The 27427-nt window shown below is 37.1% G+C and overlaps 1 protein-coding gene across 1 annotated transcript in view; it reads right to left on the bottom strand.

Moving 5' to 3' along the window:
• LOC126259657 (cullin-4A) overlaps positions 1-27053 on the bottom strand; it is a 91758-nt gene extending 64705 nt beyond the window's left edge. Inside the window, exon 1 of the mRNA XM_049956593.1 lies at positions 26513-27053. Within this exon, the coding sequence (XP_049812550.1) occupies positions 26513-26792 (280 nt within the window). The 5' untranslated portion in view covers positions 26793-27053. The remainder of the gene's footprint in view (positions 1-26512) is intronic.
• Between the last annotated feature and the right edge of the window lie 374 nt (positions 27054-27427).

Here is a 27427-nt window from a genome sequence, read left to right as displayed (position 1 = left end):
ACATTTATATGACTGGCTACCATGACACAGGAATTGTATAAGGAAAGTCCTGCTAGTGAAGCATAAAAACATCTTCCCTACTTTAACATCACATTACTTGCATTTCATTGACATGACGGCTGGAAACTATTCCAGCATTACCTTCTGTCACTCTGATTATATCTGCTGTAAACCATATTAATCCAAGCCAGAGAATCTGAAATGTTCTGTATTTCCAATTTCACTTTTTTCAGATAAGAAACCAAGCAGTTCAACACACTGTAGGCCTACTATTCTGGGACACATCGCCAGAACTATCCCTTCATCTTTTACCCAAATTCATGTATAATTGAATTCACAATTAGTGGACACAAGCACAGATTTGTTGATAATTTTTTTGCCTCAGAGGCTACTTTGGTGGATACAATAATTATTAAGAGAGTCTTGGTATAATTAAGCATTAAATAACAAACAAAGCACATATTATTGCTATGCTTGTAGGCAGTACACCACAAACATTTCAGCCTTGTACTTCCAGTGAGACATCTACCATTTATCTTTGACTAGCAAATCTACCATTTATCTTTGACTAGCAAACAATCACAACTGAATCAACTCAAGTCTCTCATATAAATTTATTTAACTGGAGCATTTGTATACGGGCAAGTGTTAACTGCCTCTTGTCTGCATGCACATGAAAGCTGTTTTGTACCAAACAACCTCTTAAAATTGATAGTAATCTGTATATCTCTCCACTCAAAAATACAGATGAATAGACTGAAGTTAGATATAATGGGAATTAGTGAAGTTCAGTGGCAGGAGGAACAAGACTTATGGTTAGGTGAATACAGGGTTATAAACAGAAAATCAAACAGTGGTAACGCAGGAGAATGTCATCAGCATTGTTGTAGCCAAGATACATGTGAAGCCAACACCCTCCACAGTAGTACAAGATGTGAACTCTGACTATAATTTAATAGTTATGAACTGTAGATTAAAACTGAAGAATTTACAAAAAGATAGGGAATTAAGCAGACAGGACCTGAATAAGTAGAAAGAACCAGCAGTTGTTGAGAGTTTCAAATGAGGCATTAAGGAACAACTGAAACAAGGGAAATAAATACAGTAGAAGATGAATGGGAAGCTCACGGAGTGAACACAGCAGAGGAGCAAGTAAGTAAAAATACAAGGTCTAGTAGAAACCCTTGGATATCATGGGATATATTAAACTTAACTAATGAAAAGAGAAAATATAAAAATGTAGCAAATGATGTACGCGAAAAAGAATACATCCATCCAAAAATTAGTGACAGATAGTGCAAACTAGCTAAGCAGGAATGGCCAGAAGACAAATGCAAGGCTACAGAAGCATGTATAGCTATGAGAAAGACAGATCTACATCTACATCATTGCTCTGCAATCCACAATTAAGTGCCTGGCAGAGGGTTCATCAAAGACCTCCAGGTTTTTCCTCTACCATTTCACTCTCAAACAGCACAAGAGAAAAACAAACACTTATGTCTTTCCATGCGATTTCTGATATTTCTTTTTTTATTATGATGATCATTCTGTCCTATGAAGGTGGGTGCCAACAAAATATTTTTACACTCTTAGAACAAATTTGGTGACTGGAATTTCATGAGAAGATCCTGCCATGACGAAAATCATCTTTGTTTTAATGACTGATATCCCAATTTGTGTATCATATCCACAGCACTCTCCCCCCTATTTCCCAATAATACAAAACAAGGAACTTTTTCAGTGTCCTCTATCAATTCTATATGTGGGTCCCACATTGCACAGCAATACTTCACTGCATTTTCTACATGTTCTGTTAATAAATTGCAGCCTTTGGTTTGCTTTCCCCATAACATTATCTATGTGATCATTTCAATTTAAGTTATTTGTAATTGTAATCCTCAAGTATTTAGTTGAATTTATAGCCTTCAGATTTGTGTGTTTTACACTGTAACAGAAATTTAGAGGAATCTTTTTAATATTCATGTGGATGACATTCACACTTATTACTTATAATCATCATCTGCCCTTTTTGTGCTATACAGATATCTTGTCTAAATTGTTTTGCAATTTATTCTGATCATAAGCAAACAATCTAAGAGGACTGTTCAGAATGTCTCCTAAATCATTTATATATAGATTAGGAACAGCAAATAGCCTATAATACTTTTTTGGGGAACATCTGGCATTACTTCCATTTTACTCAATGACTTTCTGTCAATTACTACAAACTGTCACCCTCCCAACAGGAAACTACAAATCCAGTTGCACAACTGAGATGACACTCCATAGGCAAGTAATTAATCAGAAGCTGCTTGTGAGGAACAGTCTCAATAGCCTTCTGGAAACCTAAAAATATGGAATCAATTTGACATCCACTGTCAATAACACTCATATAGGTACTGCCTACAAGAAAATTAAAGAGGCCGTTGGAGAAAAGAGAGCCAACTGTATGACTATCAAAAGCTCAGATGTAAAACCAGTACTATGCACAGAAGGGGTAGCTGAAAAGTGGAAGAAATACACAGGGGTGCTATACAAGGGAGAGCAACCTGATGGCATTCTTATAGAAAGGAAGAGGGAGTAGATGGAAGACAAGGTGGGAGATATGGCACTGCGAGAAGAATTGGACAGAGCATTGAAAGCCAGCCCCCCCCCCCCCCCAAAAAAAAAAAAAGCCCCTGGACTAGACGACATTCCGTCAAAACAACTGATGTCCTTGGGAGAACCATCCTCAACAAGACTAATCTGCCTGGTGTGCAACATGTATGATACACATGAAATACCCTCAGATTTCAAGAAGAATGTAACAATTCCAAGTCCAAAGACAGCAGGTGCTGATAGGCGTGAATATTACCATACCATCAGTTTAATAAGTCACATTTGCAAAATACTGAAATTATTTACAGAAAAACAAAACCCTCAAGGAAGATAAGTTTGGGTTCCAGAGAAACTTAGGAACATACAAAACAATACTGTCCTTACAATGTATCTTAGAAGATTAGTTAAGGAAAGGCAAACTTAAGTCAGTAACTTTTGTAGATTTAGAGAAAGCTTTGGACAGTGTTGACTGGAAAGCACTTTTTGAAATTCTAAAAGCAGCAAGGTTAAAATACGGGGTGCGAAAGGTTACGCACAACAGAAACCAGACAGCAGTTATAAGAGTCGAAGGGCATGAAAGGAAATCAGTGGTTGAGAAGAGAGTGAGACACAGTTGCAATCTATTTATGATGTTATTCAGTCTCTACATTGAAGTAGCAGTGAAGAGAAACCAAGAAAAAATAGGAGAAGGAATTAAAGGTCTGGGAGACGAAATAAGAACTTTAATGTTTGCTGGTGACACTGTCATTCTGTTAAGAGACAGAAAAGGACTTGGAAGAACAGCTCAATAGAACAGACAGTGCCTTAAAAAGAGGATTAAGATAAATATGAACAACAGTGAAACAAGAGTAAAGGAATGTAGCCGAACTATATCAGGTGATGCTGAGGGGATTAGATTATGAAATGAGGTATTAACACTAAAAACAGTAGATGAGCTATTGTATTTGGGCAATAAAATACCTGATGACGACCAAAGCAGAGATAATATAATCCGCAGACTGGGAAAGGCAAGAAACATGTTTCTGAAGAAGAAAAATATAAATTTAAGAGTTATGACTCTTCTGAAAATATTTATCTGACATATAGTGAAGTGAAAATGTGGACGTTTAGCATTTCATACAAGGCATAATCCGTATCATTTCAGGTAGTCTGGTTACCTTCATAGTCTCGGATGTTATTGAATTTAGCATATGTTAAAATTCAGGAGCAAATAAATTTAAAAAAAAATCCTGCCCCGAGATACAGGCCTCACAAATGACACTGTCAACACCATTTTGAATATGCGAATTACGGAAAAAATTTCTAAAACATCTCTGGAACAGTTTTAGATATTTCGTTGGAGTATTTAAAAAAAAAAAAAGATAATCGCTTTATGATTACAAAGAAATCCTCCATTTGGACTTATATAACATTGTTTTTCTGTTGATGAGTACCATATAGTTCTACATTCCCTGTAAAGGAAAGCTCCCACTTTTAAGTTAAACAGGTTTATTTTAAAAAATATTTTTTTTTAACTTTCAAGTTCAAGGTATGTCTTCACTGAAGTTGTTTCTTACTAATTTCTCTGTTATAATGTTTATTTCTATTGTCTTTGTTGCATTTATTTCTTAAACTTTGTTGCAGTTTCTTGTCAACTTTTTTTTGTGGTTGTTCATTGCAGGTTTCTGTATTTTAGTTGTTCAGTGTTAATTTGTTTATTGAAGAGGCTTCTAAGAAATCTGAGACTATCCAGTGAGTTCTGTGTTTGCCAGTTGACACAGTTGCGATGTGTTTTGTGAAAAGAACTGTTTGAAATGTCTTCTGACTGAGCCCACAGGAGAGTGAAATGTGCTGACTATTTGTGTATCCATAAAAGAATGATATATAAGCGAGAACGGGGAAAAAAAGGGGCAGACTTTGTTCAAGTTGAGAATAAGTGTTCTCATTTGAAGACTCTGTTTCAAAGTGAAGATGTTTCCAGTGACGACTTTTTTGTGTTCTACATGTTTCGACAGAATAACAACGATAGTATCTGAACAAGGTGAGGCCTCCCATGGTGCAGATTTTGTATCAACAGAGGAAAAATTAAATACCGTGAATCCCTCAACTAAAGAGGTAAGTATTAGTGCTTTTAAGAAACTGTGGTCAGCGAAATCAAGTCATAAGCTCTATGCATCAAGAAAGCGCACGGAAATTACTAACGCTATGGATGAATACACTACAGCAAAACTGACCACACCCTTCAAAATAGGAACTCCCTCTTCAGAAGAAAATGAACCAAAGCACTCTTGGACCTCTTGCCAGGAATTTTTCACAAATATCAATTCAACTGTTGAATATTGTGCATCCCACAGTGAAAAGGTGCAAGTTTTAACTATTATTCCAGAGACATTTTCAAAGAAAATAATTTTGAACCACATTCAATCAGTATCGAAGTACATGGCAGACAAGTCAAGAAATGTGAGGTCTGTAAAAGGAGTCTTTGGATGACCACATCCCTATTATGGTCATCCTGTAACAGTTGAAGGTCAAAAAGTTGTGAAAGTAAAGAGGTACATGACTCGCAGAATTAAAGAAACTTTTGCAATTTATAAGAGCAACTATACAACTTCACATATTTGAGGATCAAAATTTTATGCACTACAACCTAAGTGGGTCGTTCCACACCCACCTAGAGATGTCTGTCTATGTGTGTTAATGCACGAATTTTGAACTTTGAGTGGTAACTTTGAAGACCTTAGTGGAGCACGTGACATATGACACCTTGCTCGGACGTTTGAAGTCATTAGTAGTCTGTGCCATAAAGTGAGAGACAAGTTTGTTTCAAGAATCAGATTTTCACTCTGCAGCGGAGTGTGCGCTGATATGAAACTTCCTGGCAGATTAAAACTGTGTGCCCGACCGAGACTCGAACTCGGGACCTTTGCCTTTCGCGGGCAAGTGCTCTACCAACTGAGCTACCGTAGCACGACTCACGGCCGGTACTCACAGCTTTACTTCTGCCAGTACCTCGTCTCCTACCTTCCAAACTTTACAGAAGCTCTCCTGCTCGGGCACACAGTTTTAATCTGCCAGGAAGTTTCAAGTTTGTTTCAAGATTGTGGTGACTGCCCTGGAATGGGAGGACTGTCTTTACAGACACTTGGCCTGGAAGACGTAACAGATAACTCTGCAGGAGTTACATATGTGACATGGGAGGAAAATAAACTAATTAAGAAAACTGTTGCCTTTGACAGTTCCACTTATGAACTTGGTAAATGGTCAGTGAAAGCAGTAACACACCAGCATCTGAAGAAATTGCAACAACAACACATTGCAGAAGTGAAAGGGTGTGTACAGGCCGAAGAACTATGTTTAGTGCTTCACTGCGATTTTGCTGAGAACTGGTTTGTAATTCTCCCACAAGAAGTAAAAGAGCATAATTGGAGTAATGACCAAGTTTCAATTTTTACGGGATTGACATATTTTCAAAACAAAACCACAATGTTGCAGTTATAAGTGATGACACAGGACATGCCTCAATACATGCTTTGCCAGCAATGTGCAAAATTCTTCAACTGCAAGTAGGAGCAGAGAAGATGATCATTATTACTGATGGTGCTCATAGTAATTTTAAAAATTATTACCAGCTGTTTGAATTGAGTCAATCACTTGTGCCATCTGACTGGGTATACAGTGCTACTGGTCACAGGAAGGGCCTTGTGATGGTGTAGGAGACCTGCTAAAGCCCTGTCTACAAAACATAATCTTTCCAGATCAAATACAGCTGCAATTCAGAATACTGAGGATTTTATGAGAGTCGTGGAATCTTTCACATCCACAGCCCTCATTCCTTTGCCCAAAGAGGAAATTGAAGAATTCCATGAGCAGAAAAAAGAAGAAGGGTCCAAACAACAACTCCTGTGAAAGAAATTTAGAAGACACATTTCTGGACTCAATGTGATGGGCGAAGTCATACTGCACGCACTTTAAAGAGCAAGAAAGAAGAAATTTCGTTTGTTTGGCCAACACCTCAGAAACAGCAGGATAATATTCAGAGTCACAACCTGAGAAGGTGTGTGTGTGTGTGTGTGTGTGTGTGTGTGTGTGTGTGTGTGTGTGTGTGTCAAAGGAAGATGCTGAAGCAGCGGAAAAGGTGCTGAAGCAGCGGAATACTTTTAGTTCATTGACTGGCTAATTTCAGTACAAAACAGAGTGCACAGAAGTTGTATAAATTGAAACCTTTAGGTCTTTGGACCTTTCACAAACATGTTGGAACCATTTAAAATGCTTGAAAAATGAGTGTCTTACTCCTCTTTCAAATCTAAAATTATGTTAAATAAGACTAGGTTTTGATTTTTATGAGTCTGTTATGTGACAATGTAGTCAAAAACAAAGGTTTTATGTATGGCAAAAATTTCAATTGTTTATAAAACCTGTTCAATCTAAATGTAAAAGCTCTCCTTCTCAGGGAATGTAGAACTATATGGTACTAATCAAGAGAAAAAAAATCCAAATTTTATGGCTTGGCATTTTTGAAAAAAAAAAAAAAAAAAAAATAGTAAATTATAGAAAGGTTCAGAATGCTACAGTAAAAGAAATTTGACAGATAAGCCTAAATGGAGGATTTCTTTGTAATCATAAAGCAATTATCTTTCCAATTAAAAAAAACCAACAAAATATCTAGAACTGTTTCCTAAATTCGCATCTTCAAAGTGGTATGCACAGGGTTATCTTTGGACGGCTGTATCTTGGAGCAGAAATTTTTTTCGAGAAAACAGAAATACACGTGTTCCTTACTTAGTTCTTCACTTTAATATATGCTAACATCCAAAACTATTAAGGTAAGAGTTTTTCCTGGCCTGTCTGAACTGATATGAACTATGCCACAAGAAAAAAATAATAAAGGTAGAATCTCTTGAAATGTAGTGCTACAGAAGAATGTTGAAAATCTGATAGGTAGGTAGAGTAACTTGTGAGGAGATACTGAATCAAATTGGGGGACATAATAAATCTGTCGCAATACTTAACTAAAAGAAGGGATCAGTTGGTAGGATATATTCTGAGACATCAAGGAATCATCATTTTAGTACTGGAAGAAAGTGCGGAGGGTAAAAATAGTAGATGGAGTAATACAGTAAGCAGGTTCAGATGGGCTGCAGGCTGCTGTAGTTATTTGGAGATGAAGATACTTGTATAGGATAGAGTAACATGGAGAGTTGCATCAAACCAGTCTTTACACTGAAGATCAACAACAACAACACGTGTAGGAGGGAAGAGTAAAAAGTTGCTTGGCTCTTTTTGGAAATCGAGGTCACGAAATTATATCTACATATCACACAATGCCTATCCTACAGTCTACTACTAAAGTTAGTTTAGCATCTCCATAATGCTCTTATGCTTACTACACAAATCCGTTACAAAATGCCCTTCTTAGAGTTCTCTATGCTCTGTCTATAAATCCTACCAGGAGAATGTCCTATAGTGATGAACAGTATTCAAAAAATGGTCATACAAGTTGTTATCTAAGCTATCTTCTCATGAATGAATAACAAATTCCCTTCTGATTTTCTGAATGAATCTCAGTACAATACCTACATCTACATTTATAATCCACAAGCCACCTTGTGTGGTGGAAATTACTTCATGTACCACTGTTAAGACCCCATTCTCCTGTTCCAGTCGCGAATAGTTTGTGGGAAGAACGATTGCTTCCAAGCCTCCAAGTGGGCTGGGCTCTTTCAAATTTTATCTTCAGGGTCTTCTCGCTGGATGCAAAGAAAGCAATTCATCTGTTGAGTCTTTGAATTTTAACAATATACCATACCAGTGTACAGAATGCCTCTCTTGCAGCACCTGCCATTGGAGTTGGTTGATAATCTCTGTGACGTTTTTGTGCTTACTAAATGAACCTGTAATGAAATACGCTGCTCTTCTTTGCATCTTCTATATTTCCTCTGTCAGTCTTATCTGGTACGGATCCCATAATATTAGCAATTTTCAATTACTGGTCAAATAAGTTTTGTAAGATGCTTCCACTGTTGATGGACTACATTTCCTATGATTCTTCCAATGAATCCCAATCTGGCATTTAATTTGTTCACAATTCATTTTATGTGGTACCTCCACTTCCAGTTACTCCATACGCATACTCCTGGATATTTTATGGAAGTAAATGCTTCCAGTGATTGTTCTACAACTGTGTAATCATACAATAAAGGGTCTTTCTACCGATGTATTCACTATACATTACATTTGTTTATGTTGAGGATCAATTGCCACTCTCTGCACCAAGCGTCAATCATCTGCAGGTGTTCCTGGATTTCGCTACAATTTTCTAGTGTCAGAACTCCTCTACATACAACAGAAACATTTGTGAGAAGCCTTACAGAACTTCAGGTGTTATCTACTAGGTCATTTATACACATTGTGAAAATAATGGTCCTATAATGTTCTCCTGGGTCACACATGAAGTTAGTTTTATGTCTGAAGACTTCTCTCTGTTCAGAATGACATGCTATGTACTGTTTGCCAGAAACTCTTCAATCCAATCACACAGTTGGTCTGCTATTCCATACACTCGTATTTTGTTAATAGATGGCAATGCGGAACTGTATTGAATACCTTCTGGAAGTCAAGGAACACAGAAGTTATCTGGGCACCTGTATATATTTCTTTCTGGATTACATGGGTGAATAGAGGGAGTTGGGTTTCACACAGTTATTTTTTTCAGAACCCATGTTGGCTCCTAGAGGGGAGATATGGCTTTCTTACAAGTTTTTTATGTAGTCATTTCACTTTAAATGACTCCACTTTGAATATTAATAACATTAGCCCACCAAACATAAAATAAAACGATAGCTACATCTCCAGTCTATGTATGTAAAATAGGTTTCATTTGTGTATGTTGATGGTCACTTGTCACTTCCTGCATCATGTGTCCATCTTCTGCATTATTTCAGCATTTCTATATGAATGTCAAGTATGGTGATGTTTGGTTTGTGGGGCGCTCAATTGCGTGGTCATTAGCACCCATACTAAGTCCCAATTTTTACACAGTCCAATCTAGCTACCGTCAAGAATGATGGTGATAAAATGATAAGGACAACACCCAGTCCCTGGGCAGAGAAAATCCCCAGCCTGGCCAGGAATCAAACCGGGAACCCGTAATGTCCAGTGTAGTGACAGGCCATTCAAAGGAATCATCTGTGAAAAATCTCAGGGATTTTGCAACATTATCCACCATTTTAATGAGGGCTGTGAGCCAACTGTAACTTTCTTTAACCAAATCTTATACTTCCGAGAACGAATTGCTGGTCAGGTGTACCCTCAGGAGGCTAAATTCTTAGTACTGCTAACAGTCACAAATAATGGTATACGAAACTACCCTAGGTTTCATAATTATTAGCTGCCTCCTTGAAGAAGAAAAGGAAACAGTTTGAAGAAAGTTTAATATGTAAGGAAGATCACCCAGAATGTCTGTGACCACCTCATCTCTCCCCCCCCCCCCCCCCCCCCCAAAGGGAAAAAAGAAACACAAGTGGCTTTCTTTCAAGAAAATGATTTAAAAGTTAGCACCTACATCTATGCTCTGCAAACCACCACAGGTGCAAGGCAGAGGGCACAACCCATTGTACCAGTTATTGGGGTTTCTTCCTGTTCTGTTCACATGTGGAGTGTGGGAAGAATGATTGATTGAATGCCTCTGTGTGTCCAGCAATTATTCTTAGCTTGTTCTCACGATCCCTATTTGAGCGATATGTAGGAGGTTATAGTAGATTCCTACAGTAATCATTGAAATCCAGTTCTTGAAACTTTGTTAATAGACTTTCCCAGGATATTTTATGTCTATCTTCAAGAGTCTTCCAATTCAGTTCCTTCAGTATCTCTCCGACACTCACCTATGGATCAAACAAACCTGTAACCATTCGTGCTGCCTTTCTCCGAATATGTTCAATATAATACCCTGTTAGGCCTGTCTGGTATGGGTTCCACACACTTGAGCAATATTCTGGAACTGATTGCATGAGTGATTTGTAAGCAATCTCCATTGTAGATTGGTTGCACTTCCCCAGTATACTTCCAATAAACTGAGGTCTACAGCCTCCTTTACTCTTATCTGAAACTATTCGATCATTCCATTTCATATCCCTACAAAGTGTTACTCTCGCGTATTTGTATGAGTTGGCCGACTCCAACAGTGACTCACTGGTATTATAGTCATAGGACCCTACATGTTTTCATTTTGTGAAGTGCAAAATTTTACAAAGCTGCCAATTTCTGTACAACTTTGAAATCTTATCAAGATCTGACTGACAGTTTATGCAGCTCCTTTCAGATAGTACTTCATTGCATGTACCTGTATCATTTGCAAAAAGCCTGATTTTACTATTAATATTGTCTGCAAGGTCATTAATATGCAGAATGTACAGCAAGGGTCTCCACATACTTCCCTGGGGCAGTACTGAAGTTGCTTCTACACCTGATGATCAGTCTCCATCCAAGATAACACACTGCTGCGTTCTCCCTAACAAATAGCCCTCAATCTCGTCAAAAATTGTACTTGATATCCCATAAGATAGCACTTTTTGACAATAAGAGTAGGTATAGTATTGAGCCAAAAGCTTTTTGGAAATCAAAAACTACTGCATCTACCTGACTGCCTTGATCCAAAGCTTTCAGTATGTAAAAAAAGGGCATTACAGAGGTCATCCTGTTCAAGATACCTCATTATGTTTGGGCTCATAATATGTTCTAAGATTCTACAACAAATCATTGTCAAGGATAATGAATAGTAGTTCTGTGGCTCACTTCTACTACCATTCTTGTAGACATGTATAACCTGGGCCCTTTTCCAAGAACTGAGCATAGTTTTTGTTCAAGGGATCTACAAAATATTATAGTTAGATGAAGGGCTAACTCAGCAATAAATTCAGCATAGAAAATGACAGGGATTCCATCAGGCCCTGGAGCTTTGTTCAATTTTGAAGATTTCAGCTGTTTCTCAACACCTCGCCACCCTCAATTTCGTTTCCTGTCTCATTCATTACGGACTGTACGTTAACTTTGGTGCCACTGACAGCCTTTACATGCGACTAGAATTTCTTTTGGTTCTGTGAAAGATCACTTGACAATATTCTGGTTGGTGAAAGACTATCTTCCTTTTCCTGGTAGCCTTTACCCACTTTATCAAACGTTCTTTCAGGATTATAGCTGTGATCATGAATACGGAAACTATCTACTGGCTAATTAAATTTTCCACTTTCTTGGTTTGTGTGCACATCATGACTGTATCTTTATTTTGACTGTTACATGAGTTAGGAAAATGAATTTCATTTACACTATTTTCTGGCTCCTGGAGAAATCAATAGAGCAAGGGCTACTTGACTGCAACCTTTTTGTTCTTTGTTTCATGCCAAGTATAAAAAGCAACCCTTTCGTTTGTCTGGGCTTGGGAATCAATCATTATGCACAAATTGTACAGACAAACCAATATGGAGAGCTTTGGTATTGGCCAATTCTCTTGTATATCAAAACTTATTTTAGCCCCATTTGGATTTTCTTCCTTTATTGTTGAATGCAACTTCTTTTGTGTAAAGTTTGTACAATCTGTGGTTGTATTAACCGATTCTTTTTCTCCACATCTTCCTTTTGAGAGTCTGTCTTTGGACACCCTGGATGTTGCTTGAAATGTTGCACCACATACAGGTACATGTCTGGTCACCTTTTTTCCCTTATGCTGTATGTTACTGAAACATTATTCCTGCATTTTGTTGCTTTTTTGATGTTCCTTCTCCCTGACAAAGTTGGCTCAAACTGAGAAATTATCAGGAGTTAATGTTTTTGTGTAAACTACTAACTTATTTCTATTGTTGGTTCTGGTGGCAAGTGCTTTTGCAGAAAACTCTCTGACATTCTCACTGACAATGATGTCCTACATTGCTATTCTCCCTTCAGGTCTCTCAGAAGAAAAGCACAGTTTGCATTTATTGACTTTTGCTTCAACTGACTGAAAGCAAGTATCAAGTTTTGCAAAAACTCATATGTCTCAACACCCTATACAAACAGCAATATAATCTTTTGACAAATCTGTTTCAACAGGTCATGCCTGGCAACAAACTTGATTTGTAACTACAGAAATCTAAATTTTGAGCACCAGAGAATTCACCAACTTTTGGAAAAAATGCTCCTCGATTGTCACTGTCAAGATTAGCCTAATATGTTCACACTGCGTGCAGTATTTTATCCACTTGGTTGCTTCTAAAGCACTAAATGAATTTAAACAGAGGACGAACAGGCTATCAAAGTATCATCTCATCTATATGCCAGCCATCACCGTTGCTTCTGTATTTGCCTTTATAAACACAGATTCTGCTGATAAATAATCAAAACGCAAAGCTGGAAAATAAAACTCAACAGTAACCCCTGCTTAGAGTCATCAGCACATTTATGCATGTGCTGTAACAAGAAAAGATAACCTGGAATAACTGAGCTCTAAGTTTTACCAATGGTAGACATCAAATTAATATAAGTCATTTTGAAAGTTTTGAGAAAGCAAATGAAAACTGTGCTTGTCCCAAATGCACCTCATCGTCTCAATGCACTAACTTCTGCATTGTGTGCAGCAGTAGGTTCTCCTGAAAGCATTTACTGAATGTATCATAAGGGGTCCTTCAGATAACTGTTCAGGAACAAGTCCCAAGGAGCCACAACAGTATGAAGGTACTCAAAATCATGCCATGTTTCATTTCATTGCTTTTAGAAGTAGAAATAAATCATATGGCGCAAGGCCTGCACTTTATGAAGTGGCTGCAAAGGTGCTGGAATTCAGAACTCCGGAACGGACTAGTGTTTTAATAGCACTAGGAGAAGACATGCCGTGGTGGAACAAAAGATCCTATGTCGACCGACTTTTCACTCTTTCTTTTGGACTTCCTTGAAATGATTATGAAAGGATACTCCAGCACACGAATCTTCATTTACTGTGTCTTACCTTCAAATGATACATCCACTTCCTGTGAAAAATATCCTCATCATTCTTTTGCCCAAATGCAAAATATTAACTTTGACTTTGTGGTCTTGTGGAAGCAGGCACTTTGAGAACTGTGGTTTGTACTAAAATTATATGATTACACATTAAACAGCAACCATACACAAGTATGGTTTAAAAATTTATTGAAGTCAAATTATTAACTGCTCTGGATTTATTCCTAATCCACCTTCATATGGTTCTTACAGATTTCCTTGCTTTCCTGCTGGGGCCTCGTTTTGTACTTGTTGCTGATTTTGTGCACTTGTGTATATTTCTGTACCATAAGTTTGTCACGTAACTGTGTTATGCATTTCAAAGTTAACACATTTTTGCACATTCTCTACACGAGCGCCATTAAATTCTCTACAAGCTGCTTTAACACAAACCACTCTACATTTTATGACAGCACACATGCTCAGCATTTACAAAATGTGTCCCAGTTTCTCATAAGTAACAAAAATTATGGAAAGCAAGGAAGATTGATTTGTAATAAATCCAAAACCGATAATCATTTGATTTAAATAAAATTTTTTAAACCACACTTGTGCGTAGTTGCTGTTTAAAATTATAAGCCATACAATAAGCGTACGATGTTGCCATTATTCTTCTACAATGCCAGTTGACTGATTTGCTGACACTGAGTCCTCTGTATATGAGCTAAACAATGTGGCATATAACAAGTGCAAATTTTCTCTACATGATGTCGCAAGAGAGTCAGCAACTCAGTGACAATGTCGCTGAATGTACAGATGGAATATTAATTTCACGCATTCTTTTAAAAAATGAGCTTTTGGAACGGATGTTGCTGAATACTAAGGCAAACTGTTATCTTCATAGGAATTTATTCCATACGTGTAACTTTGCTGAAATAATGACTAACAGAAGGATGAGAATCTTCAAACATTAAATGTAATTGCGTAGGGCACCTTTCCACTCTCATGCCCACACAGATATAAAACAAATCACCACAGAAAAAAAATTCTTTTCAACTACATCATAGATCGTGACTAAAAACCAATGGAGGCTCTCCATACTACTTACAATAGTCCAACAAATTTTATGCTATTACAGCACACAATGTAGAGGGCAGCCTAAAGTAATAACCATAACAGGACATGCATCACGTAGTGGGAATATAGACATGTCCATTAACACAGTATCTGCTGGACATTACGTTTACTGAAGAAGCCACAATAATTGTCTGTGGGGTTTCAATATAAATCTTCTGAATGGAACTGCATCCAAGGATCAATTTCTGAATGTACTGCACAACATACTGCACAGCACCAGTATGCTTTCTCTTATAAATAGACCCCCAAGAATAACAAAGAGACTTATTGACAATATATTTTCAAATGTGGATGCCACTGGGATAAAAATTATTAAAACTAATTTAGGGATATCTGATCACAGTGAGCTCCAACTATACCAGTGTTGAAAGGGGATGTAAATCCCACCTATAGAAGAAATTTCCTGTGGAAAATTTTTCAAGTTTTATAAACAGCCTGAGTAATGAATTCTGGTTAAAAGTGTTTACACAAGCTGGTAATGTCAATGTCGACAATCGTTCCTTTTCTACATCTACACCAATACACTGCAAGTCACCTGATTGTGTGTGGCAGAGGGTACTTCTGATACCACTAATTGATACCTCTTCCCTGATCAACTCTCAAATAGCGCAGGGGAAGAATGACTTGTCTTTACACCACCTCTGTATTAGCTCTTAATTCCTGAAATTTCTCGTCATGTTCATCTCATGAAATGTATGCTGGAGGAAATATGTTATCGGACTCTTCCCAGAAAGTGCTCTCTCAAAATTTCAAAAGAAAACCTCTCTGCAATGCACAACACCTCTCCTGTAGCATCTGTCACTGGAGTTTGTGGAGCACCTCTGTAATGCTTTGGCACTGACCAAATGACACTTCTCTCTCTCTCTCTCTCTCTCTCTCTCTCTCTCTCTCTCTAACTGAAAGTTAGATAAGCCATGACAAAAAAATCACATTTCCTTGAACATAAACATTCCGCAGCTCGTATTATGGGCGTTACTAGGAAGAAGAACAAAAGATTCAAACATTAGTTTCCTCTACAACAAGTGGTGAAGTGGACAGCTTTAATCTCAACATGTATGAGGCTTTCGTGTCTACTAATGTGCCATGGAACATGCTAAAGAACCCTACTTTTAAGAGCTTCCTGGAAAGTATCAGCAGTTTACCAGATGAGTCAACATTGCACAAAAATTATTTGTAACAGGTATATGAAAACACTGCCACTGATACTAAAAGTGACATTGGTGACCATTGTGTTTGGTTTTCACTAGACAAGACCACTGACAGTTGTGACAGATTTATAGCTAATGTCATGGGGAGGGAGGGAAATCACATTCCACAGCACCAGGAAAATCCCACCAACTCCTGTGTAAACAATTAGAGAAGACAAAATCACAATACTGCAGCCCACTCTGTCAGGGAATCCCTACACATATTACGGCCAGGAGAAGATACAGATGAGCAATTTCTGTTGTTGGTGACAGACTGTGCTGCCTAAACATTTAAATAATAAGTAACACTGAGAGAATTCTATCCCAATATGATCCAGTGCACCTCGTTTATACCCATAGCTTACACTGTGTATCAGAGGTAGTCGCAAATCATTTTCCTGAAGCTAACAGTACCATTTCCTCTGTTAAAGAAGTATTTTGCAAAGCTCCTACCCACACTCAGTACTTCAAGGAAATAGCTCCAAATATTCCTCACAATTGGACTCATACTTACATGTTGAAGCACCTGACTATGGGTGGCTTTAATATTATGCCAAACGTTACCAAAAAGTCAAAGAGGTAGTATACACATTTAACTAGTGACTCAGCTTTTACTGAAAATGCCAAGATGGCCCTTAAGAATGACAAGTATGTTGCATCCTGGCATTTTTAAGAGCTCACTTCCAACATCTACTTGTTACAATTCAATGTCAACAATCCACATCTCTACCACTGAAAGGTACTGTAGATGTTACCTCATAGGAGCATATACGTCTGGAGGAAATACCTGGTTCAGTGGGTACAGGCATATATGACTAAATTAAGGAATATCTTTATAAGGAATTTCAGATATGAAGAAAGTGTCCGCCATTATTCAGGAGGATAAGTTTGGAGGTGGAATGGATTGGAGAGCCACAAACAACTCTGTCAATGAAGGACACACCACTGGCCTCTTGTGGTGTAGAGAGCTCTTTCTTTCACAGCCCACAAATATTTACTGAGAGAACAGATAACGTTACACTTTACAAAACTTTGAAATGTGGTTAACTGTGTACTGCAATACCAAAACTTAATATAAAATTGCTTGTTAGTTGTAGCTTTGGGTCACAGATTATGGTCACATATAGGTACACAAATCAATTGTGTTTTTTTATGTGAGTAATACCCCTTGCGGGGTTGCAGGTCCCCCATCAGGCACCTCCCTATGTGGCGGATCAGGGAAAGCCTCTTGGATATGGGTCACACTGGGGAATTGAAATATCAAAGGTGGACCACAAATAACATCATAAGGGGTGTCTGCACTCCAGAGGAGTCTTGAATTCCACATTAGGGGTGGCCGGGAAAATTAGATTGCCATTCTGTTCTGAAGCAAACAAAGTGATTATGTTTCTTACCTTTGATTCATGATGTGTGGCAGCAAGACAAAATGATCTGGAATTAAACTAGCCCCAAATTCAGATACCACTTTCAAATCTGCACCTATAGTTGTCATCGCTAGCAGATGAAAAGTTAACAGAAACAGATGAAAATTAACTGGAGCATTGTTGGCTTAACTGCATTCAAGTAATCTCTCAAATTACTGTGGTGAATCAATTGGAAACCAGATGGAGTCGAGTTTTTATAAACAAAACCGTAGTACACAAGATAGCGGCATTAGAAGGAACTTCAAACAGAATTCACATTTGGTCATCAAAATATCAGAAAGATATAACATCCAAATAGTTCAAGCACACGCACCTACCTCTAGCCAATCAAATGAGGAAACAGAATCCCTCTATGAGTGCCTGAAAGAAACACGTGATAAAGGGAGAGAGTGCTTTTATAAATTAGTAATTGATGACTTTAGTGCTGAAGTTTGAATGTGAAAGGATGGTGATCCACTCACTAGCAAATATGGAAGAGATGAAAGGAATGATGGAAGTGAGAGACTGGTGTAATTTGCAAACTGTATGCAAACATCTCTTATGACTACGTTCTACATGAAACATCCTAGTTGCAAATAGACTTGGAGAGGTCCTAACTGTAAAGCAGAAAATTAAATAGACTTCAGTCTTACCAACAGGCCTCAGAAGTTTAAAGATGTCTCTGCACTGCACAGTTTCTGATTATTATGAGCAAGATTTGAATTGACTACAAAAGATAAAAGTTTGAAACTAATTAAAGGAAGAAGAAAAATTTTAAATTTCAAAAATCTTGAAGAAAGGAATGAGGAATTTCAAGAAAGAATTAAAAAAAAGTAACGCTGAAGTAGTAACAAGGTGCTAATCACAAAAGCTGACGAAGTGGGACACTTATTCAGATCTTAAAACCAAAAAAAGAAGCTGACAAATAAAACAATAAGTTTGATGGCCAATAGAAAAAAATAGAACAACTGAAGATGATAATAAGACAGAATATACAGAAGTGTGCAAGGCTCTGAGAAACAACATGAAAGAAGACATTGAAAAGTATGAAAAAGATACACTAAAAACCAGTCATTAAAAAAAAAAAAAATCTAGTTTAAATGTGGCCAAGCAGAAGCTTATGATTGGAAAGAATCAGCTAATGGCATTAGACACAGATCAAGGTCACATTACAGGTAAGAAAGAAATACTTGAATGTACTAAGAATTTTTAAAGTAGCCGATAATGTGAATGATGATACCTTAATCCTAGACGAACTGGATGGCCCTGCTTCCCAAATCCCAGAAATTCTCCCCTCAGAAGTCAAAAATGCTAGAGGAAAGACGAAAAAAGGAACTGTTCCTGGAAGTGATGGACTCTCAGTGAACATTTTAAAGGTGATGGATGAGAAATCTATAAAGCAGTCAAATTATTTTCAAGGCATTTGCACAGCGGAATATCACCAAGACATTGGTATGAACCCAAAATAATCCTAACACACAAGAAAAGTAGTACTAAAGATATACAGATCTATTGCCCTGTCAGCCTCCTGCTCATACTGTACAAAGTTTGTACTAGAATTTTGACTGCCAAACTGAGTGCTACACTTGACCTAGCAGGATTTAGTACAACTGATCATATAATCATTCTACACAAAACAATTATTTGAACAAATGAGTACCATCTACTTCTTTGCCTTGCTTTACAGATTTTGAAAATGCATTTAATTTAATCAGTCACCAAGCTGGGTTTGAGGCTCTAACAGAGCAAGTAATAGAACAGGCCTATATTAAAATCTTATACAACATACACAAAACCTCCACAGCGTTTGTGAATGTTGTTGAAGAAACCAATGAAGTTCCCATTTTATGGCTGTGAGACACAGTCAGTAAATGAATTCATGGTTCGAAAACTAAGAGTAACCTAAAGAGTAAAGGAAAGATCATTGTTGGGCTACAGAAAAAAAGCAGTCGATATCAGACAGACAACAAAGGTCAGTGCAATAATAGAGAGAGTGAATGCTTAGAAATGGCAGTGGACTGGAAGACCAGGAAAGAACTGACTATGCAAAGAAAAAGATTGGCAGAAATGGAAGAACCTGCACAGATACTATGTCGCATGCCGACCGAATGAGGCCATATCATCAAGTGATCGAACTGGATGACGATGATAACAATAAATGAAAAGAACTCTTCAGGAGAAGAGTTATCATTGAAATACTGTATTATAAAAAGAGAAAATAACTATTGCATGGGTTAAAACTTCAACAGTTTAGGCAATTTTTCAAATGCCAGTGTAAGAAATAGTTAATGTGTATATTTCACAAAGATCTAGAACAACAGAATCTTAATTACAATATTCTCAATGTTAATACTGGCATTCATTGGCATAATCCATATCAATACAGACAGGCCAGGAAAAAATCTTACCTCCATTGTCTCGATGTAATTGAATGTATGTATGAATGTATGTCAAAATGAAGGACTAAGTAAGGAACATATATTTCTTTGTTTTCTTCAAAAAAATTTCTGGTGTGAGATACAGCCGTCCAAAGGTAACCCTGTGCATACCACGTTGAAGCTGCGAATCTAGGATAAAAATTTAAAATTTTGTATCTCTATAACAGTTCTAGATATTTTGTTGGTTTCTTTTTATTTGAAAGATAATTGCTTTATGATTACAAAGAAATCCTCCATCTGGGCTTATCTGTCAATGTTCTTTTACTATAGCATTTTCATCTTTTTTTATAATTTATGGAATTTTTTTTTTTCAAAAATGCCAAGCCATAAAATTTTTAATTTTTCTGTTGATTAATACCATATAGTTCTACATTCCCTGAAAAGGACAGCTTTTACTTTTAGATTGAACAGGTTTTATAAACAATTGAAATTTTTGCCATACATAAAACCTTTGTTTTTGACTACATTGTCACATAACAGACTCATAAAAATCAAAACCTAGTCTTATTTAACATAATTTTAGATTTGAAAGAGGAGTAAGACACTCATTTTTCAAGCATTTTAAATGGTTCCAACATGTTTGTGAAAGGTCCAAAGACCTAAAGGTTTCAATTTATACAACTTCTGTGCACTCTGTTTTGTACTGAAATTAGCCAGTCAATGAACTAAAAGTATTCCGCTGCTTCAGCACCTTTTCCGCTGCTTCAGCATCTTCCTTTGACACACACACACACACACACACACACACACACACACACCTTCTCAGGTTGTGACTCTGAATATTATCCTGCTGTTTCTGAGGTGTTGGCCAAACAAATGAAATTTCTTCTTTCTTGCTCTTTAAAGTGCGTGCAGTATGACTTCGCCCATCGCATTGAGTCCAGAAATGTGTCTTCTAAATTTCTTTCACAGGAGTAGTTGTTTGGACCCTTCTTCTTTTTTCTGCTCATGGAATTCTTCAATTTCCTCTTTGGGCAAAGGAATGAGGGCTGTGGATGTGAAAGATTCCACGACTCTCATAAAATCCTCAGTATTCTGAATTGCAGCTGTATTTGATCTGGAAAGATTATGTTTTGTAGACAGGGCTTTAGCAGGTCTCCTACACCATCACAAGGCCCTTCCTGTGACCAGTAGCACTGTATACCCAGTCAGATGGCACAAGTGATTGACTCAATTCAAACAGCTGGTAATAATTTTTAAAATTACTATGAGCACCATCAGTAATAATGATCATCTTCTCTGCTTCTACTTGCAGTTGAAGAATTTTGCACATTGCTGGCAAAGCATGTATTGAGGCATGTCCTGTGTCATCACTTATAACTGCAACATTGTGGTTTTGTTTTGAAAATATGTCAATCCCGTAAAAATTGAAACTTGGTCATTACTCCAATTATGCTCTTTTACTTCTTGTGGGAGAATTACAAACCAGTTCTCAGCAAAATCGCAGTGAAGCACTAAACATAGTTCTTCGGCCTGTACACACCCTTTCACTTCTGCAATGTGTTGTTGTTGCAATTTCTTCAGATGCTGGTGTGTTACTGCTTTCACTGACCATTTACCAAGTTCATAAGTGGAACTGTCAAAGGCAACAGTTTTCTTAATTAGTTTATTTTCCTCCCATGTCACATATGTAACTCCTGCAGAGTTATCTGTTACGTCTTCCAGGCCAAGTGTCTGTAAAGACAGTCCTCCCATTCCAGGGCAGTCACCACAATCTTGAAACAAACTTGTCTCTCACTTTATGGCACAGACTACTAATGACTTCAAATGCCCGAGCAAGGTGTCATGTCACGTGCTCCACTAAGGTCTTCAAAGTTACCACTCAAAGTTCAAAATTCGTGCAGTAACACACATAGACAGACATCTCTAGGTGGGTGTGGAACGACCCACTTAGGTTGTAGTGCATAAAATTTTGATCCTCAAATATGTGAAGTTGTATAGTTGCTCTTATAAATTGCAAAAGTTTCTTTAATTCTGTGAGTCATGTACCTCTTTACTTTCACAACTTTTTGACCTTCCATTGTTACAGTTATAGTGTCTTTTTGTTGGCATTCTGGCGAGAACAGTCCCATTTATCTTCCAGATAAAATGACTGCACTATTTGAACCTATTTATCTTCCAGATAAAATGACTGCACTATTTGAACCTGAGCTGCTTCTACAGAATGACCGTAATAGGGACCTGGTCTTCCAAAGACTCCTTTTATAGACCTCATATTTCTTTATTTGTCTACCATGTATTTTGATACTGATGGAATGTGGTTCACAATTATTTTCTTTGAAAATGTCTCTGGAATAATAGTTAAAACTTGCACCTTTTCACTGTAGGATGCGCAATATTCAACAGCTGAATTGATATTTGTGAAAAATTCCTGGCAAGATGTGCAAGTGTGCTTTGGTTCATTTTCTTCTGAAGAGGGAATTTCTACTTTGAAGAGAGTGGTCAGTATTGCTGTAGTTGTTTCAACCATAGCTTTAGTAATTTCTCTGCACTTTCTTGACAGATAGAGCTTATGACTCGACTTCAGTGACCATAGTTTCTTAACAGCACTGATACCTACGTATTTCGTTGAGTGATCCACTATTTTAATTCTTCCTCCATTGATGCAAAATCTGCATCATTTGTACCACGGGAGGCCTCACTTTGTTCAGATAGCATCATTGTTGTTATTCTGTCAAAACATGTAGAATACAAAAAGTCGTCACTGGAAACATCTTCACTTTGAAACAGTCTTCAAATGAGACCACTTATTCCCAGCCTGAACAAGTCTGTTTTTTTGTTTGTCTTACATATCATTCTTTTATGGATATGCAAATAGTCAGCACATTTTCACTCTCCTATTGCTCCAGTCAGGAGACATTTCAAACAGTCCTTTTCACAAAACACACTGCAACTGTGTAAACTGGCAAATTCCTCGCGAAATCACAGAACTCACTAGATGGTCTCATATTTCTTAGAAGCCTCTTCAGTAAACAAACTAGCACTGAACAACTACAATACAGCAATGAACAATCACAGCAAAGAAATTCACAATAAACTACAAGAAAGAGTAAAATATATCTGCAAAAATTGAAGTGAAAGAAATAACTGCAACGAAGACAATAGAAATAAACATTATAGCAAAAAAATTAGTAAGAAACAACTTTAGTTAAGTCATACATCACCCTTGAAAGTTAAAAAAAAAAAGTAATAATAAAACTTGTCCAACTTAAAAGTAGACAAACCTAACTTTTATGAATCGGCATTTTGAAAAGAAAAAAAAAAAAATCTATAAACTATAAAAAATCCAAAGGAGACAGTGAAAGAACTTTGACAGGTATGTGCAAACGGAGGATACCATTGTAATCACAAAACAATTATCTTTCAAGTAAAAAACCTCTAACAAAAGATCTATAACTTTTACAGAGATACAGCATTTTAAATTTTTTTTTGCAAAATTCGCATCTTCAAAATGGTGTTTGCAGTGTCATCTTTGGAGGAATGCATCTCAAGGCAGGAATTTATTTGGAGAAAACAAAAAAGTGTGTTTCTTGTTTCTTACTTACTCCTGAATTATAACATATGCTAAATTCAGTAACATCCAAGATTATGAAGATAACTGACTGCCTGAAGTGATACATATTAGGCCAGCAACTTCTCCTGGATATTGACAAAAGGTAAAATTCCAGCTGCAGAAACAAAACTACACTTCAACATCAAAACCTATAAAACACATCCAATGAATGTGGTCCACTTGGATGTGTCATACTTTATCACGTGGTAGTTAACACTTCACGACGAAACATTTACTTTCATTTTATTAACCTGTCGAGAGATCCACTGGCAACTGCTGGATTCTTCCTCATCTGATCTACCATTTGCTCATCTACCCACACTGCTTTACTCAGCACGTCCATCACCAACTAATGGTAAATAACAATTAATGACACTAATTATCTTTCTGAGCAATTCAATGCAGTAAATGAATACTGTTTAGATGTGCAACAGCATGTGTCTAGTATACAAAGGGTGCAAAGATGCATTTGATTACTGTGGAGCTTATATTATAGTAAACAGAACCAAACATTATCGTCAAAATTTCAGAAACACTGGGTTCAAAGTGCAGTATTGCAATTGTCATATTATTAGCAGGTAACTGTTTTATATTAAACAATGATGCTATACTGATAGTCTAGAAAGTTTAGGTATCACAGATGAACAGAAGAGCAATTACTTAGAATGTTTCCTTGCTGTGTATCATGTTCTTATATTCATAATAGCTCAAGGCAAGTTATTTAGTAAGACAACATTTATTCTCTGCAGCAACAATTCATAGTTTTTACAGTAATAGCTGGTAGCATTCAAACTTATTTCTGTCTTACTTATAATTTAAGAATGTGTTTCAATAGACTGGGTTCTCATTGTAAGGTTGCAAAAAATTAATCATGAGATTAAAACACAAAAAAGTCTACCAACACAGTAGCTGCCCCAACTCACATCACACATTACACCAGCACATGTTCTGCTAAGCTCTTTTGGTCTTCAATAGTGTCAAGTTGACACTCTTTGATCCCACAGCACATCCGCAGGACAAGGCCTGGTGTAATGTGCAGTGTGAACAGCTACTGACAGGAGTCAATGTTTCCAATGTAAGAGGGGACCCACAGTCCAATTTGTCTTATTCTATTTTATTAGGAATGCCACAATTGTGCTGATAAAGTTCTTAGTGTTCTAATCTCATGAGTTCAAGCTTTTACAACCTGAATGAGAGCACTGTCTGTCAAAATGTGTGGTTAAGCTGCATGTAGGACAGAAATATGATTGACTGAAACCAAAAGATAACTACCATTACTTCACACTCCTGATGAATGATATTAAAATTATAGTTGCTTGATACTTATCACCAGATGCTGTGTTGCTAAATATAACAAATGAACATGATAGCATTGTTACAAGCCGTCATTTGTTCCTAATTAATAAGCCTTCGATTCCTCTCCCAACATGCTGCGATGTCACAAATGTAAAACCAAAAGAAAAAATCTGCAGGTATCGAACTACATCTTTATTCCACTTCATTTCATTTTTATTTTCACAGCAACACTAAAAGAAAACAGATGCTCACCAAAAGCAAAGGAGTATCATCCCTTCCAGAGAGAGAGAGCAAACTACGTTCAGTAAACGCTTACAAAATAGTAACTGTATTTTTTAATGACAACTTAATGTTTCCAACTGCTTAAGTTGGAGAATGGAAAAATATTGAATATCTGTTCAACTAATTTGTGCCTTTTACCTTGAACAATGCACACCACCAGAAATGATAAACAGTGAACAAAAAAGTATTAGACATTTTTTGGCTTATTGTTCTTTTCCACACTCAACAGGTCACAAAATTATCATTTGGGTAACAAATAAGATCATGACTTATGGTAACTATAATTAAATAAATATGAATTAGGCCTACTTAAAATATGGACAGCAAGGAGTTCAAAAGAAGAGAATCAAACCTTTTCAAATGTGGTACTGCAGAAAAGTACTGGAGATTGTATGGATAGAGAAAATAGTAAATGAGGAGGAACTGAATCAAATTCTGGGGAAAAAACAAATGTATGGCACAAACTGACAATGGGAAAGGATTTGTTGGTAGGACACAGCCTGAGGTGTCAAGAAAGTATCAACTGGGTAATGGAAGAAGTGTGTGGGGGAGGGGAGGGCGGTAAAAATCACGAGGGCAAGACCAAGCCTTGAATATAGTATGCAGGTTCAAATAGATGTATGTTGCAGTGTTATGCAGAAATGAAAACTTGCAAAAGATAGACTTGAATGGAGAGTTGCACCAACCCAGTCTTTCAACTGAAGACCACACCAGCAACAAAAACATTGAAATAAGGGAATAGAGCACTAATAACATCACAGTAGCAAAATAAGCAGTGTTCAATGCAAAGTATTTTTTGTTATGTAAGTGGTATTGTTTTAAATGAATGAACACTAGAATTCAGAAGGAATGTATATAACTCGTCATCAGTGAAAGTAATTTTAGATTGGCAATCAATAAGAATAAACCACTATTAACAACACATATGTTCAACATATGGCATCTTGTTCTCATCAGCAACCCGAAAACGTAAACTTTGTTTACACAACAAGTAACAACACTCGTGTGTTAAGTGTTCCTGCACAATAATATTACTGCTCTGTATCAAAGCAAGGCGCCCTACGGTATTATTACCAATTTCTGACGACTGAGGTAGTGAGGCAGAAAGAAAATAAGATATTCGGAAGCTATTCAACGACAGCATGTTACGGCCGCTAAAAACGGGATGCGCTCCAGCATGATTAAGCAAAAATTGCGAACTTTCATATCTAGTGGGTGATTTTATGACGTCCAACAACATTACAAGTACCGTATGAATTTCAGATCAAGCGAAATGCTCGTATAGAACGTCATAAAAAGCATGTCGCTTTACGAATTTCTGATAATCCTTGAGTGTTTCAACAAAATTAAAAGGCCGTCAAGGTATGTGTCTTGAATGATTTGATCGTAATGCATTACAACACAATCAGAAATGAAACATTAATACAGCGCATACTACTATCATATAGTTGCTAAACTCTTATTCTTCGGAAATCAGGAACGTCGATGTATAGTTTGTCATTAATATTTGATAATTTTTGCAAAAAAAAGTTAAAAATTTCCCAAACTTGCCCCTGATACGTTCATGGATGCGTTGCCTCACGTACAGATCTTGTAACAAGCTACTGCTGAAGATCACAGATCTTTGAAGCTATAATACACTAGTTCTTTTCCTAGACTATTCGCAACACATAACCTCAAAATTAATAGTGTTACCTTTAAAATTTTTAATCACTAGTTTCTTGGCAGCACCGGGCTTTGTTGTGACTAGCGACGCCTTGTTTACTCCATTCTGATTTGACAGAGCTGAGAAGTTAGCTCTCTTCTGATTATTCATTGTTGTGTCATTCATAGTTCTTTCCTCCTCCTCCACCTCCTCCAGTTTCAATTTCTTACTTATGTTATCACTGTCAGTTGTTGTTTTTTTTCTTTTGGGGCTCACACGGTCCTCGGCCTGCTGGGCTTCATGAACATGAATCCTTGTGTAACTTGACATAGAAATGCATGACACGGCCGGAGCCTCGCAAGTAGTTCTTATTTCAAACTGTAACCTACTAACTTGACACAATCACAAACGCCATTCTTCTCAAAGACGAATCTGAATAACCTAATAACTGCATTAGATGGTAAAATCAATGATTATATAAATTTCTGTAGTCTTTGGGTCCACACAAACTTTGCACCTCACTATTTAGTTCACCTCACTCCAAGAAGGTGACACTAGTAATCAAAGAATTGTCTTGTACACATGAATACCAAAGACGCACCACGGTATTGTATGCCGATCGCACAGATGGCAATCTGCCGCAACTGCGTTATTTCAGAGATAATAGATGGCAAAATTTACTATCCGCAACTACACTCCGCAGATGACCGTGAACTACAACACAGAGTAAAATGATAACTATGCCCTCACTAACAGTTTTGTTCCAGCATCAGCCCCGACGGAACATGGGAAGAATGACGATCACAAATTTCTGACTATACTGAAATCGTACTCTGCATTCGCTCGGGCTCTATATAAAGAAATTCGTACGTGCGAGGAAATCGTGTGTTATGGAAGATCAACGTCAAAACTAATTTTACTTCTATTTTGTTGGTACTTCTCAACCATGAATGTCGGTTATTTAA

This window comes from Schistocerca nitens, chromosome 1 (genome assembly GCF_023898315.1).
Source record: "Schistocerca nitens isolate TAMUIC-IGC-003100 chromosome 1, iqSchNite1.1, whole genome shotgun sequence".
Lineage (NCBI taxonomy): Eukaryota > Metazoa > Arthropoda > Insecta > Orthoptera > Acrididae > Schistocerca > Schistocerca nitens.
This window is presented reverse-complemented; position numbering and strand designations above follow the sequence as displayed.